Here is a 16,182-nt window from a genome sequence, read left to right on the forward strand (position 1 = left end):
CTAATGGGCACAGAGCTCCACTTTGAGTCAGACGCTAGCAAGGTGGAGGTGGGGTACTGGTATGGGCTGCTATTATTAAAGATGAGCTAGTTGGACCTTTTCGGGTTGAAGATGGACTTAAAATCAACCCCCAAAACTACTGCCAGTTTTTAGAAGATACTTTCTTCAATCAGTGGTACAGGGAAAAGTCTATATCCTTCAAGAAGGCCATGATTTGTATGAAGGACAATGCTCCATCACATGCATCCAAGTACTCCACTGCATGGCTATCCAGCAAAGGCCTTAAAGATGACAGAATAAAGACATGGCCCCCTTACTCACCTGACCTTCCATGGATGGAAGGCTCATGACAGTTATTGAAAAAAGGGTGGCTATATTGGTCACTGAATATTGCTTGAAATGTCAGTTTTTATTCTTACTCTAAGAAATTAAAATAAACAAATTTTAGTTTTTCCTTTAGTTGAATGTGTAGCGAGAGAGAGACAGTAGAGATATAGTGTAGAGAGACAGAGTGGAGAGAGAGAGACGGACAGCGAGAGAGATAATGTAGAGAGAGAGATAGTGTGTAGCTAGAGAGATAGTGTAGTGTGTATCGAGAGTAGAGAGAGAGACAGCGAGATAGTAGAGAGAGAGACAGAGAGACGTTGCACTCTAAACTTTTTTTGACTGTCTAACTACCAACTGTACCAAGACATGAGAGAGAGATCCTTCCCTCACATTACAAACATCTCAAAGATTTTGAAAACATGTTTTCACAATGATAAAAGTCCTGATTATTTACATTACATGTTGAGTCTGGTGGGTTTGGTGAAGGTGATTTCGTGGCTGTTAAAAAAAACAGTGTCTAAAAAGTGTCAAATGTCAGGGGAAAAAAGAAACATGAAAAATGCTGACAAAAGCAACATAAGTAATTTTTTGGGGGGAAAAGTGGAGAGAAAAAACGATGATAAAAGCTTCAAAACATCAGAAAAAAAGATAAAACAGACAGAATCTTGGGTGTTTTTCCCAAAATGATGTCCAGATTTCTTAGATCAAATATCTTTAAAACCACAAACCCAACAGAGACGTGTCATTAGTTTCTTTAATAATTCTTTTCCAGTACAAGATGCTGCATCACTTTTCTTTTTTTTTTATTAAAGTTTTATAACATTTTATTAGGAATGACAGAATCAATAAAGATTTGTACACAGTGAGCGATCGGCTGGTCGGCTCCTTCGGGTCCTAGGGGTCCTTCGGGTCCTTTACCACTTTAAACTGGAATGATTTTAGTTCAACCAGAAGGAATGTTTCATGTCTTACTGGGTCAATAAAAAAAACATATCAAAATGATAGCATCAGATTTTTAAAAACAACACAGTTAACGGAGTGAGTTCCCCCGTATACCTGGAAGTAAAATACTAGTTAACTGGCAGATAGTACTTTAAAAAACAGAAGTACTCGCACACATTTGGCAGAAGATTGAAAAGTACTTCAAGTACTTTAAACTGCAGAGGACTCGGAACCAGAACCCCGTATTCTCAAGATGAAGAAATTATTTTTTTATAACTTCAGACCAATATTCCCCTAACGCTTCGGCTACAGTGAACGCGCAACATATGCGGAGCGTTTCACCGGAGGTTAGAACGCCAACATAAAGGAAGAGGAAGGGGACGGACACCCGGCGGAATTTCCTGCGGCAACGAAAAAAAAAAAAAAAGTCGAGGAAAGCGTCAAAATATCAACACACAATGTTGAATAAAACTTAAAAACCGTGAAAAGTGAAAAATGTCAACAAAAAATGTTGCTAACACTAACCCTTTTGGGTCATTAAACAACAAGCTGGACTACATCCTCCTTCAACGAAACTCCCAACGTGAGTTCAGTGACTGCTGTGTTTTTGTTGTTGTGGAAACATGCCTGAACAACAGTGTACCGGAACCAGGACTATCCAGCTACCAGGCTGCTCTCGCCGGCCCGTGGAGGTGGGCTGTGTTAAACGGACTGGTGTAGGGTTGGGGGGTTTCCAACCGTTGACACTTTTCAACGTTTTTTTTGTCGCCTTTTTGACATTCCGTGAGTGTCCCTTTGACATTTGGCACTTTAACATCAAGCTGTTTTTTCGCCTTTTTTGTCATTTCTTCAACGTTATTGAAGCTTCTTTCAGAATTTGTCGTTCAATGCTTAACATTTTTGTTAATTTGTTGATATGTGACGCTTTCTTTGACATTTTTGATTCTTTTCAAGGTTTTTGACGGCTTTTGGACACCATTTAACGTTTTTGTTTTATTTTCCACGTTTGACATTTTTTTAATCTACTGTATTAACGTTTCTTTACTGTTGTGGACTCTTGGCGCCCCTGACGGTCACCCCCTAGAAAAGAGGGACATCCGAGGGCACCGGAGCGATCCCAGAAGTGGAACGTCGTGGATACAGACTACATCAGTCTAGATTTTGTGAGATTTTGCAGATCTTCCCGAGCCGTAGCTGTATCCCTTCTAGACCCAACCAAAATGTACAGAACGCTTACTTAAAAAGAGAGGTTTTCAGGCTCTTTTTGAAAGAGTCGGGGGTTTGTGGAGCCCAGTCCCATATATCGATATAATATTGATATATTGCCCAGCCCTCTCTCAGAGAGAGAGGGAGAGATAGATAGATAGATATAGATATTTTCTCCACTTCTCTCCCAGAGTTTTTTCATCCCCCTCGTCTTCATGTTCTCACTCTGAAGTTCAGCTTTAAGAAACACCCAAGTGCACCGGTGCCTAAACGGCCGGTATCTACAGGACTGAATGACCATACAGAATCCGCTGTCACTTAAATGTCTCGGCTGCCCTCTGATGCTCTGAGACGGACGTTAGAGGCAACAGAAGCATCGCTGCATGTCACGCTGGTTAACACTACAGATTGGCAGCAGCTAACGCTAGCCCAACGCATCCCTGGCTGTAATCTTTATGATCAGTACACGGGGCTCTGGCTCACGAGCTGCTGGTCTGGTTCTAGTACTCCAACTTGGTCACTATAGTTTAGAGCTCAACAGTTTGGTTCTGGAAGAAAGATAACACCCCCAAATTAATTTCCCCCCCGAAAAGAATCAGCGTTACGTCTAAACCAGAAGAGTCCGAATGAACCCAGAGCTGCAAAGATGAATCCATTAGTCATCAACTATTAGTCAAAAAAAGATTGAGAAACTTTTTTTTAAGTAACAAAACAACGTTAAGTGTCGAAAAAAAATACATTTAAAAAGTGCTAAAAACATTTAAAAAACGTCAAAGTAACAAACTAAAATGTTTAGGATTCTTCTTTGATAGTTTCTGTACTTTTGACTTTTTCAAAATGTTCTTTTGAGCCAAATCAAATGTTTTATGGTTAGTTTGCAGCCCTGAAATCTTTAAATATTCACATACTTCTGTCTCTGAATGTCTTCCGTACGGACCCCGCAGGTTTCACATTTCAGCTATCGCATTTAAAGTGACTAACACTTTGGAAAATGCGCCAAAAACATAGGGGAAAAAAAGCGGCCAAAACTTCGGAATAGAGCACCAAACACAGGAGGTAAAGAGTCGGAAAAAAGGTGACCCTTCTTTCTCCGGCTAGCACTGAAGTTCAGGATACTTCTTTGATCGTTTATGTACACAGTCTTGTACTTTTTCTGCATTTTTCAAAATGTTCTTTTGCGCCAAATCAAATGTTTTATGGTCTGGATTCTTTCTCGGAGCTTCTTGGCTTGCTTTCCAGGCTTAAAGTTAGTAGTATACTTAGGAAGTATTTTTTGAAACGCCAAGGCCGATATTGAACGGGGGGAGGGGGGTGAATCACTTCCAGAACCAGAGCCGTTTTAAAGAAAAGAATCGAGCTCCAGTTGTGCTTGTCTATCAGTAAGTACTCCGAGAAGAAGTCCTGGGACTGGGTCCCGACGGTTCATCGATTATCTACAAGCCCCTCGTTATCAGACACACGGTACACAAACACGCAAACACACAGACACTTGCATAAGAGCAAATCAGTCAGTCAACCCTGCCCACACACAATCATATATATATATATATATATATGAGATGCAAAAGAGCACAAAAAGGTATGAAAATGTAAGAAAAATTCATAAGGAAAAAACTTTATATATAGTATTTATAAAAAAGAGGAATAATACTTTGTTTTCCCGAGAGGTTAAAGGGTGGGCAGTAGGGGTGTAACCACATCGATTCAATATTATCATCGATGCAAGGTCCAAATATCGATACATAAGATGCCTACATGCCTGCCCACTTTTGTTGCTTTTTTATTCAAAAGAATAGTTTGTTTTTTACTTAAATGTCTGGATTTGGCAGTAATAAACCTGACAAACCCTACTTTAGTTTAGTTGCTCGAATTGAATCTAAATCAGTTGTTGACAGACTTTAAGATATCAGTAAATATGGTATCGTTGTCCAAAGAATCAATATATAATATGGTATCGTGATAGAGGTGATACCAATACTTTTTCTTCCTTCCAGATACAGATTCCGATACCTGAACTTGCGTGTTTGTACAATAGTCAACAAACAAGTCTAGATAAGATACCAATGTGTTTAAAAAAAAAATACATATTTTACTATGTAAACCAGTGCTTCTCAAATGGGGGTACGCGTACCCCTGGGGGTACTTTGGAGTACGTGATCTTCTTCCAAAAATGCTCATTTAAAAATATGTCATGCATAATTCCTAAAATAATGAATGAATTTAAGTGATGGATTCTGAACATTTGAAAAGTAGCATTTAAATGTTTTTCAGTTACGAGGTTGTTGTTTAGTAAATCTATCACTGCTGACACTGCATTGTTCCTCTTTATATAGATGTAAAAATGTTTTGCACTAGTCTGGGGGTACTTGGCATAAAAACATAATTCAAAGGGGGGGTACATTATTGAAAAAGGTTTGAGAACCCCTGATGTAAACTACTGTATACTACTATCCCTGTATGGATGGCTTGCTGTCGTTGTTGGACGGTCTGGCTCGGGTTAAACTAACATATAAGCCACAGAACTCTTATTATCCAGTTTTACAGCGAGTCATAACGGAAACAATCTATTTTAAAGTAGATTTTATTCTGGGCTTAATAACGTGGTATCTGTTCGGTGCCTAAAACGCGGGTATGTGCAACTAAGGTTAACGCACCGATCCGATACCGGTTCCCTTTCCGTTAGGACTCCTCGTCAAACTAGACATCGGCGAGAGGCTCGGAGGTAGAGTGGTCGCCCCATAAACCCCAAGGTTGGTGGATCAATCCCGGGCTCCTCCGGCCACATGTCAAAGTGTCCCTGAGCAAGACGCTGAACCCCAAGCCCCCCCACCCCGGACGCAGTATATGTATAGCTGTCCTCTCGGGTTAATTGAGTTGGTTTTCAAAGGGAGTTCTATAACTTCTATAACTCCGTATGCGTTTGTTTGTTTGACAAAGAGTTTAAGCCGAGCAAGACTGTACGACGACGACAGCAACACATCCATACGTGGATAGTAATATATAGCAGTTAGCTGCAGCATGGTGGCCCAGTGGTTAGCACTGTGGCCTCACAGCAAGAAGTTTCGAATCCAGGCCTTTCTGTGTGGAGTTAGTATGTTCTCCCCATGTTTGTGTTGTAAATACTATACATAAAAGTATAAAACAATGCACTTCAAAGTAATGTCAGATGCAATGTTATGAGTGTTTATGTTGTTCTTTGTTTGATTGCAATAAGAAGAAGAAAAGGAAAAGCAGCCAGTTACGTCACTTCTGTTGTGCAGCCTGTAGGGGGAGCTCTTGGCCAGCGTCTGTCATTAAACTACTGACTTGAGAGCTGAACAGTCGCTATTGTTTTAACTCAAGTTGTTTCTTGCCCTAGTCAGGGGTATAACATTTGCGTGGGTTTCCTCCGGGTGCTCCGGTTTCCCCCACCATCAAAAAACATGTACTAGGTTCTCCAGCCAGTGCCCTTGAGCAAGGCAGTGGATCAGATCTGGGCGCTGTGAATGGCTGCCCACTGCTCCCTTGAGGGATGGGTTAAATGCAGACAATGAATTTCGTTACATGTACTGTATGTGTATGTAACAATAAAGTAGCTTTACCTTAAAACATTAGAAAATATATGTATTTTATAACACACTGGTATTGGATCTGTACTCGGTATGGTACAGCACGCAAGTTCAGGTGTCTGCATCGGTAAGGAATAAATGGTATCGGGCCATCTCTAACTTACACCCCTAGTAACACAAGAGTTTGTTTTCAGCTGCTGTCGCTGCCCACCGTGCTGCTGGCGCTGCTGCTACTGCTGCTGCCGCCGCCGCCGCTGCCACTCGCCGAGTCCGCCCGCTCCCGCTTGTGAATCTGCTCGTGTGCTTTGAGGTGGCCCGACTGGCTGAAAGTCTTGGCGCAGTGCGGGCAGGCGTACGGCCGCTCGCCCGTGTGAATCTGCTGGTGCGCCTTCAGGTGTCCGAGGCGGCCGAAGCTCTTCCCGCACTGCGTGCAGCCAAACGGCCGCTCGCCCGAGTGGATCTTCTCGTGGGTTTTCAGCACGCCCGAGTTGCTGAAAGTCTTCCCGCACTGCGAGCAGGTGAAGGGCTTCTCGCCCGTGTGGATCTGCACGTGGTTGCGGTAGCTCGCCTCCTTGGTGAAGCTCTTGCCGCAGTGCGGGCAGCAGTACGGCCGCTCACCCGTGTGGCTCAGCTGGTGCGCCTTCAGCTCCTTCGACTGGCCGAAGCTCTTCCCGCAGGCGGCGCAGATGAACGGGCGCTCGCCGGTGTGCAGCCGCTGATGCGAGCGCAGGTCGTCGGCCTTGGTGAAGCCCTTGGGACAGTGGGCGCACACGTACGGCTTCTGGCCCGTGTGGATCAGCTGGTGGCGCTTCAGGTTGCCCGCCTGGCCGAAGCTCTTGCCGCACTGCGAGCAGCTGTAGGGCCGCTCGCCCGTGTGGATGCGCTGGTGCGTTTTCAGGTTCCCCAGCGTGCTGAAGTTCTTGCCGCATTGCGTGCACGAGAACGGCTTCTCGCCCTGCATGTTGCGAGGCTTCCTCACCGTCGGGCTCTGTGTCTTCGCCGTGAGCACGCTGCCTCCTCCTAGGAGAGAAGACATCAGCATTTAATGTATAGCATCGATAGGGTAGTGTGTCGTGCTTAGGATTGGGCATCGAGAACCGGTTCCAACTCTGAGTAGTTTCTAAAAACACTGAGTTTAACTCTCATGTTATTTTGTAAACTTAAGCGGGTTTAACCCTCATGTTGTCCTCGGGTCAAATTTGACCCATTTTAAAAAAAAAAGTCTTTCATCAGAAAAGTGAGTTTCTTTCAACCAAATTTCCAGAAAAATAACGCGGATTGTTCCACACAACGCTCTTCACAAGTAAAATAAATGATCGGCCCACTACTTTCTTTACATTTGGATGTTTTATTCAATTTTATAGCATAAAAATTTTTTTTATTAAAGAACGTTGAAAAAAAGCTTCAAAAACATCAAAGACGACCAAAACTACATTGCTTTTATTTTGAAGGCGAACGTCATTGATATCTATGGGCGAACGTATGCAGCTTCTTCTTCTCTGGTTGCAAGTCGCAATTAAAAAGAAGTAGAAGAAGAACTGCAATGTGTCGGCGAGCCGTGAACTGAGCTCACGAGGAACGTGAATGAGCTGTTATCCCTCAAAAATGTCAGCTCATGGGAAGGAAAGAGAGAGGTCGCTAAACAATATCCTCTTTCCGACCAAGTAGTACAGGAACGTAGTTCCAGGAACAGTCCTCTTCTAAGCAGTTCTACTAACTACTCTCCCCCAAAACTGTTTTACCATTTGCATTCACACTGGCCAAGTTGCCATAGGGACTGGTAGGATGGGTAAGGGAGTGACGCAAAATCAAAAAAAAAAAAAAGTATGAATTAAATACTAAATCTAATGTATATAGCATATTTGTCATAATTTAAACAAGTCTCCCCCGCCTCTGCCTGCTGTGTGCGTGTGCGCCAGCGAAAAGACCGTTAACCGCAGGTTCCCGTTGATCTTATGACGGACATGTGTTGTGATACAAACGAACCGTCAACGGTGAAATAAAATAAAAGCCTCTTATTAACGAGAGTGGTCTGAGAGACCTCCGGCTCACAGCAGGCTCTCTGAGCAGGACTGACCCAGTGACGAGCTAGCGGCATCAATTTTCACGAAAAATCTAAACAGTTCATTTCTCGCCTAAAACGTTGTCAGAAGTGAATTTAGTGATGAATAAGATGGCGAAAACTGTTAAAATTGTCCGGTTGTTGGTCTGTCTGTACCGGAAACCCGACCCTCGTTGACCTAGGTCACTAGTCTGAAAAAAGGGAACAATGAAAAGAGCATGCCCTGAAGTAGGAGCTGAAAGAGTTACAGGAACTGTGGTCAGAGGAACTTAAAAATCCCCAAATTGGTCCAATCAGAACACGAGAAAAAAAAAGGGTTCTAGGAATGTTATGTTCTAGGAACTGTAAAAATCCCTCCGGTCAGAAAGCGCCTATGGACTTCTAAGTAAGTCAAAGGTAAAGCCGTGTGCTTAGATTGCGGAGAACAGATCGCTGTGTTAAAAGGATTATAATTTGAATCGCCACTACAATACTAAACACCACGCAGAGAAATCCAACAACTTGACTGATGCAGAGCGGGCATGGGCATCTGAAGCTTTACTAGTTCAGCTACAAAAGCAACAACAAGGCTTTTTTACCGAGCGTCAAGACCAGCTTTGTGAGTTTAGCCTATTGGTCCGGCCCTCCACAACAGTCCCTGTTTCTCATGTGGCCCCTTGGGATAATTAATTGCCCACCCCTGCTCTAAAGTGTGGCTTTGTTTTACGTTACGTACGAACAGCTAAAACGGTCCCATTTCCTCTTATCTGTGAAATAATTAGAAATGTCCAGATCAGCTTTTTTGACCCCACCTATTACAAAAAGAAATTAAATGTATTGAGCTTTAGACATCTTTTAATAACTTTGTTTCCTTAGTTATTTTTGTAAACCAAAAAAAGAAACAGTGTGCAGCTTTAATTTCTGAGCCAATAAAGTAAGATACAGAAAAAAATTATTGTTATTCTCAGATTAAATTGTTTTGGTAATCCCAATCAAAACGTAACCATTAGCACAGCCGTACCTTCGCTTCCTCCCTCCGCCGGCGTTTTGCCGTCCACGGCTGGCTGCAGCTCGTACAGCGCCGCGGCTCCGAACTCCGGCTCCAGTTTGGCGACGCCGGGGTCCATCAGTAGGGCGTCGGGACGCAGCTTGTTGAGCTCGGTGCGCAGCTCGGCCATGTGGATCGACTCCAGGCCGTTGGGCGCCGATATGGTGTTGGCGTCGGAGTACTCGCACTTGAGCGCGCTCAGCTCGGTGGCGTAGTAACACTGCAGGTCCATGTGGTGGTCCGATTTGATGTACTCCAGAGTGTCCGTCACCTGAAACCCAGACAGCTGCAGTCACGCACAGAAAATACCAACAAGTAGAACAGACAGACACACACAAACTGACAGTCACACACACACACACACACACACACACACACACACACACACACACACACACACACACACACACACACACACACACACTTTACAGAGTAAGATCCTTCTAGTTTAACATGAAACGGCCCCGAAATCACCATCACCAAACCCACCAGACTCCATGTAAATAATCAGGACTTTTAGCGTGTTTAGAGCCAGCATATCTCCACCAGACTCCATGTAAATAATCAAGACTTTTAGCGTGTATAGAGCCAGCATATCTCCACCAGACTCCATGTAAATAATCAGGACTTTTAGCGTGTATAGAGCCAGCATATCTCCACATGTAAATGGGTGAATTAAGGGTTTAATTCAACCAAACCAGAGTGGTGATTGTTGGAACAGTGGAAAGATGAACCAAGACGGCTTTTGATAGTTTTATTTAGTTTCTGTCAACTTTGAATGAAGTGTGTTTTACGATGATAAAAGTCCTGATTATTTACATGGAGTCTGGTGGGTTTGGTGGTGGTGATTTCATTTTAGCATGGGGTAGTGTGAACGGGGTTTGTAGTTACCTGGGAGATGTAGTCGAACACGGAGCTGGGCTCGTACTGCGACTTGTAGTCCAGCTCGGCGGAGTCACCATGGTGGAAGTGGCCAAGGTGGGGGTCACCGTGGTGGCCATGGCGCTCCGACTTGATGTAGTCGAGGCCGCTGATCTCCATCTTGATCATGTCGCGGCCCAGCTCAGCGGTGGCCAGCGGCTGGATCTCCGACAGGTCCACCGTGCCGATGGGCTCCAGCTCGCCGTCCTCCGGCTCGCTCTTCACGCACGCCAGCATCGCCAGCGGCTCCGCCAGCTCCGGCGGCGAGCCACACTCCAGCCTCAAGCACTCCGCCTCCAAGTCTGTCATGCTAAAAGGGGGCGGAGCCAAGCCTCCTCGCCTCGCGTTGCTTCCACTCACCTGTTGAAAACTCCTTCCCGTCTTCCCTGAGTGTCTGGAGAAACGGGCGGCTCTAAGGTGGAGGTGGTGCGGGGCTTGGTAGTTTGGGGGGGGGTCGTGTCCCTGAGTGCGTCGCCTCTGTGATTTCACCACCCACGCCTGACTGGGACCAGCCTGCAGAGAGACACCGGAGATTTTTAACATTTCACATTTCTTTCTCCGGAAAATAAAGCTGCCTTCAAGTGCAGCTTGGAAACGTCAAGATCTATAAACCATCCAAACCAACCAAAAACAGGAACTGTGAAATATAAAGTCTGCTTGTGCTACATCGGGGGGGGGTTAAAGAACACAGCAGTGTTTTCCCTCGGTTTGTGGAAGACTATGAGGTTGCGTGTGTTTCTAGAAGATTTGTTGGTTTTTCCCCTATTTTAAGAAGCATTTTTTTTTTTTTTTTTTCTTTTTGTTTTTTGGTTTTGCTTCTCTTTGTAGAAGTGTTGGGTCTCTTTTAAGTCATTTGTGTGTTCAGGCTCTGTGGTCATTTTGCTTCTCTTTGTGGTAAGTTTTGCATCTCTTTTCCCACATCATTTTGGACCGTTATTATCACCATATCTGGGTCTGAAACATTGGAAAAGCTAGAGCAGATAGGTAATACACAAAAAAAGCTTAAATAATACAATACCAAATGCATGCAGCGTAGTCCTTCACAAAGCGATGGAGAACACTGGTAGTACGAGCAGTTGTTGCCAGATAAAGATTACTTTTCCAAGCCAAAGACAAACTGCCCCAAATTTCTTGCCGGTAAAACAGACCAATCTGGAGACATTTCTGCAGACGGCCGATCCAATCAGACACTTCGCTTCATTCATCCCCGGGTTGATTGGCTAGCAACTTCACAATGTTCCCCGCCAGAGTTCATCTTTACCCGCATTCGGAGGGTTTGTCGGGTGTCAATTTAAGCCCTCAGGACACAAAGTTTGTCTCTGCGTCTGAAATGTGTAAATGTAAAGCCCTGGTCCCTCTTGACACAACGTTTAGGACTTGACTGTGAAAAAGTGGGAGTGAAGAACACTGATTTTGCTCCTCCGGCATCTGCCTAAACATAAATATGATTTACACGCTGAAACAGATGCTCAGCTGCACTGGAATAACACGCTTTACTTCTGGTAGACTGTGTTCTGAAACAGAAATGCAAACTATGTTGCCCTGATGCGGTGTGTAGACGTGGTGTATTCTATCAGCTGGAGTCATCAGACTGCATCCTGTCACAGAAGTTTCACGTGAAATTTAGCAAACAGCGGCCTCAGACATCTAAAATTATATATAAATATATATAACTACAAAGCCAACAGGTTTAGAGCAGCAGAGGGAGAAGACAGTTTGTTTAACATCTGAAGTTTTTTTTGCATGGAGTTGTGTTTTCACCGCAGCAGCACAAATATACTACTACCACTGGGAACAACAATTGTTTGAAACTGGTCCAGTATTACGATTGAACAGCCCCAAAAATCACCATGATCAAACTCCAGACTCCATGTAAATAATCAGGACTTTTAGAGTGTATAGAGCCAGCATATCTCCACATGTAAATGGGTGAATTAAGGGTTTATTTCAACCAAACCAGAGTGGTGATTGTTGGAACAGTGGAAAGATGAACCAAGACAGCTTTTGATAGTTTATTTAGTTTCTGTCCACTTTGAATGAAGTGTGTTTTACGATGCTAAAAGTCCTGATTATTTACATGGAGTCTGGTGGGTTTGGTGGTGGTGATTTCATGTTAAACTAAAAGGATCTTGCTCTTTAACTAAAAAGGTCTCTCTCTGTAGGGATCCATCCCATAATGTTGTCAGACACTTATAATAATAATAGAATAATAATCTGAGTCGGTCAGCAGCAACAACAGAACTTTTAGTGGACTCTAACTGCTGCTGAACATTAGTCCTTTAGGGTTACATTACAGCTTGGTTCTGGTTTAATACTGGACCAGTTACACAGATTGTTGTTCCCATCAGACACTCAGACACACAAACATGACATTTACGTCAGACAGGGTTTGAATGCAGGACTTTAACATTGCAGTGGCGTATTTCCACCGTGTAAACAAAAGTACTTTTTCTGCAGCAAATGCTCTGAATACTTCTTCCTGCAGCGGCCGCCCCGCACACACTCACTGTAAAGTTCAGCCCTGGTAGCCTGTTAACCCTCGAAACTACAATCTGCACTTTCCTAAAAATAAAAACTACAAAAACAACAAAGGAAACAGAGAAAACGTTACGTTGGCTGTGTACCGGCTGCAGGCTCTGGTGCTGCTACCCAGGAGTGTAAAAGTCATTACCTGTCTCTTCAAACACTCAGGTAGTCTTTTCAACTCGCCACGCAGCCTCCGCACCAAACCGACTGAAAGAATCTGGCGGTGATTTCCCCCAAAATAACAGCGCGTCATCCGCTTTTATCAGCGGGAAGCCCTCCGTGTCGGCTCTTCTTCCTCTCGGGGTGAAAACTCCGCATGACAGGGGAGGAACATGTATTTAAACGCGTTTTAGTGGCATACAAAGACAGGGCAAGATGCCATGTCTAGCTAGCTAGCCAGTGGCCATCTTGTTTATCACACTGGCAGCATGCTAAGCTAACTAACTAGCGGGTTCGGTTGTGGCCAGAAGGGATACAGCTACGACCGGAGGTTACGCAAAATTACGCAAAATCCAGCAAAATCTAGGTTAACGTAATATATTTGTAATACTTTCACACAGGAAACGCGTGTTCGTTCCTCGGGAGTGTTTTAGTCCAAGCCACGATTTTATTTATTTATCTTAACTAGACGTTTTGGTGCCTTAACGTAACTCTCGTCACCGTAGCTGTATCCCATGCAGCCTTAAGCTAACTAGCGTTAGCTGCTGTTAGCACGGAGGAGGAGGAGGAGGAGGAGGAGGGGGGGAGAAAGTGAGAGTGAAGCCGGGGATGAGAGGCAGGCAGCCGGGGGAGGGGGCAGCTGTGTCCTCGGGCTGCCTGGTGCTACTCCTCCCCGGTGATCAGGCGGAGTTAGCGCCGCGGGACGGCTGACAGCTCCGACAACAAACAAAAGAAACCAACGGTGTCAAATTCTGAAATCTGTGCGGGGGGAGAGAGACGCGCGCGGCTCGGCGCCGATCTGTCAAAAAAACAACAAGAAGAGAAGCAGGAAACCGAGCGGCGGCGTTAGCGGTACGTTACCTGCGGGTGGTCCGGTTCATGGCTCCGTCTCGGTCACTCGTAGATAACTCCGCCGGACCCGCCACGTCCACCTCGGCAGAACAACCCGCCGCCTCGCCTCCTCTCCTCCCCTCTATCACTGACTAATTCCGCTCCCTCCTTCCTTCCCTCCCTCCTTCCTTTCTCGCCTTTCTCACTCACCCCTTCGCTATTCCTTCCTTCCTTCCTTCCTTCCTTCGTTCCCTCCTTCCTGCCAGCCCACTGGTCGCTCAACCACTGCCAAACTATGTATAGAAGTACAGTAATCCAATTTTTCATACCACACACGTAGAAAAAAAAAAAAAAAATAACACATATACACATATACACATATATACACACATACACACAGAGACACAGACAGAGAGAGAGACACAAGAGAGGCCGCAGACAAGAGAGACAGAGAGAGAGACACAGACACAGAGAGAGACAGAGGCAGAGATACACAGGAAAGACAGAGAGAGAATATATAAGGAAGGAGAGAGGAGAGAAAGACAGGAGACAGGAGAGAGAGAGAGAGAGAGAGAAAGAGAGAGAGAGAGAGGAGAGAGGAAGGGAGGAAGAGGGAGGAGGAGAGGAAAGGAGGAAAGGAGAGAGGAGAGGAGGAGAGAGAGAGAAAAGAGGAGAAGGAGAGAGGAGAGAGAGAGAGAGAGAGAGAGAGAGAGAGAGAGAGAGAGAGGAAAGAGAGAGAGAGAGGAGAGAGAGAGAGGAAAGAGAGAGAGGAAAGAGAGAGAAAGAGAGAGAGGAAAGAGAGAGAGAGAGAGAGAGAGAGAGAGAGAGAGAGAGAGAGAGAGAGAGAGAGAGAGAGAGAGAGAGAGAGAGAGAAAGAGGAGAGAGAGAGAGAAAGAGAGAGAGGAAAGAGAGAGAGAGAGAGAGAGAGAGAAAGAGAGAGAGAGAGAGAGAGAAAGAGAGAGGAAAGAGAGAGAGAAGAGAGAAAAGAGAGAGAGAGAGAGAGAGGAGAGAGAGAGAGAGAGAGAGAGAGAGAGAGAGAGAGAGAGAGAGAGAAAGAGAGAGAGAGAGAGAGAGAGAGAGAGAGAGAGAGAGGAAAGAGAGAGAATAAGGAAGAGGAGGAAGGAGGAGAGAGAAAGGATGAAGAGATAGGGAGAAGAGGGAAGGAAAGAGAGAAGGAGGAAGAAGAGAGAGTGGAGGAGGAGGAAGGAATGGAGGAATGGAGGAGAAGGAGGAAGGAGTGGAGAGGAAGGGAGGAGAAGGAAGAATGGAATATGGAGGAAAGGAAAGAATAGAAGAGAATGAATGGAGAGGAAGAGGACATGGAAGGAAAGGAAGGAAGAAAGGGAAAGGAATGAAGGAATGGAAAGGTGTAGTGGAAAGGCAATGGAATATGGGGGGAATGGAAGGAAAGGAAAAGAAATGGAGGAAATGGAAAGAAGGAAAAAAGAATGGAAATGGATGGAAATAGGAAATAGAATCTGTGAAACTGGTCCAGTATTAAACCAGAACCAAGCTGTAATGTAACCCTACAGGGCTAATGTTCAGCAGCAGTTAGAGTCCACTAAAAGTTCTGTTGTTGCCGCTGACAGACTCAGATTATTATTCTAAGTGTCTGACAACATTATGGAAAGGACCTCTACAGAGATAGACCTTTTTGTTAAAGAGTAAGATCCTTTTTATTTAACATGAAATCCCCATCACCAAACCCACCAGACTCCATGTAAATAATCACTACTTTTATAATCTTAAAAACACACTCATTCAAAGTGGACAGAAACTAAATAAAACTACCAAAATCCGTCTTGGTTCATCTTTCCACTGTTCCAACAATCACCACCCTGGTTTGGTTGAAATAAACCCTTAATTCACCCATTTACATGTGGAGATATGCTGGCTCTATACACGCTAAAAGTCCTGATTATTTACATGGAGTCTGGTGGGTTTGGAGATGGTGATTTCGGGGCTCTTTCGTGTGAAACTAAAAGGATCTAACTCTTTAACAAAAAGGTCTATCTCTGTAGGGATCCTTTCTATAATGTTAAACACGGTTGTCCACTTAGTCACTCAGACACAAAACCATGGGAACATAGGGTCCAGGGTGAAAAGAAAAAACAAAGAAATAATCCTTCATGAACCCTTTATTTTAAAGATCCAGTTCCCTCTGGGTTCCTAGTGAAACCAGCTGATTCCTTGCTTTCTCTCTTTTCACAGCCCGCAGTTTTTTAACCGAAGAGGCTGAAACACCGGCTTCTCTCCACACGGGAACCACGCAACCACTTTTCAGAAAACCGCCAAACACATAAAATATAGATCACAGCACTCCAGCTGTGTGATATGAACACATGAATGCCACCCGAGTGCTGAAAATAATACAGAGTTTGACCATTTACAATTATCGCTGATTTATCGAGCGCGTTTTGGGAATCAAAATGTCTGGAGAGAAATGCATCTGGTGGGAATTATTATCAATAGCTACTGGGTAAGATTTGATAACAGCACAGCCTGCAAAGATCTTAAAGTCTTAACTATGGAGTTAAACATCTCCCATTTTGTTCCATATCTGTATCACATAATTAGGATTTTTCTTTGTCTTTTAATGGCAAGAAAAAGATCTCAATTATCAGAGTAGTATC

General features: G+C 44.4%; 1 protein-coding gene across 1 annotated transcript; it reads right to left on the reverse strand.

Moving 5' to 3' along the window:
• Positions 1-1,067: 1,067 nt before the first annotated feature.
• Positions 1,068-10,481, reverse strand: si:dkeyp-113d7.1 (uncharacterized protein LOC407709 homolog). The gene is made up of 3 exons (XM_039825240.1): positions 10,004-10,481; positions 9,086-9,383; positions 1,068-7,043 (listed from the first exon to the last, which is right to left on the reverse strand). The coding sequence occupies exons 1-3, from the start codon at positions 10,340-10,342 to the stop codon at positions 6,214-6,216; spliced, it is 1,467 nt and encodes a 488-aa protein (XP_039681174.1). The 5' UTR covers positions 10,343-10,481; the 3' UTR covers positions 1,068-6,213.
• Between the last annotated feature and the right edge of the window lie 5,701 nt (positions 10,482-16,182).

Source organism: Perca fluviatilis, chromosome 15 (genome assembly GCF_010015445.1).
Source record: "Perca fluviatilis chromosome 15, GENO_Pfluv_1.0, whole genome shotgun sequence".
Taxonomy (NCBI): Eukaryota; Metazoa; Chordata; class Actinopteri; order Perciformes; family Percidae; genus Perca; species Perca fluviatilis.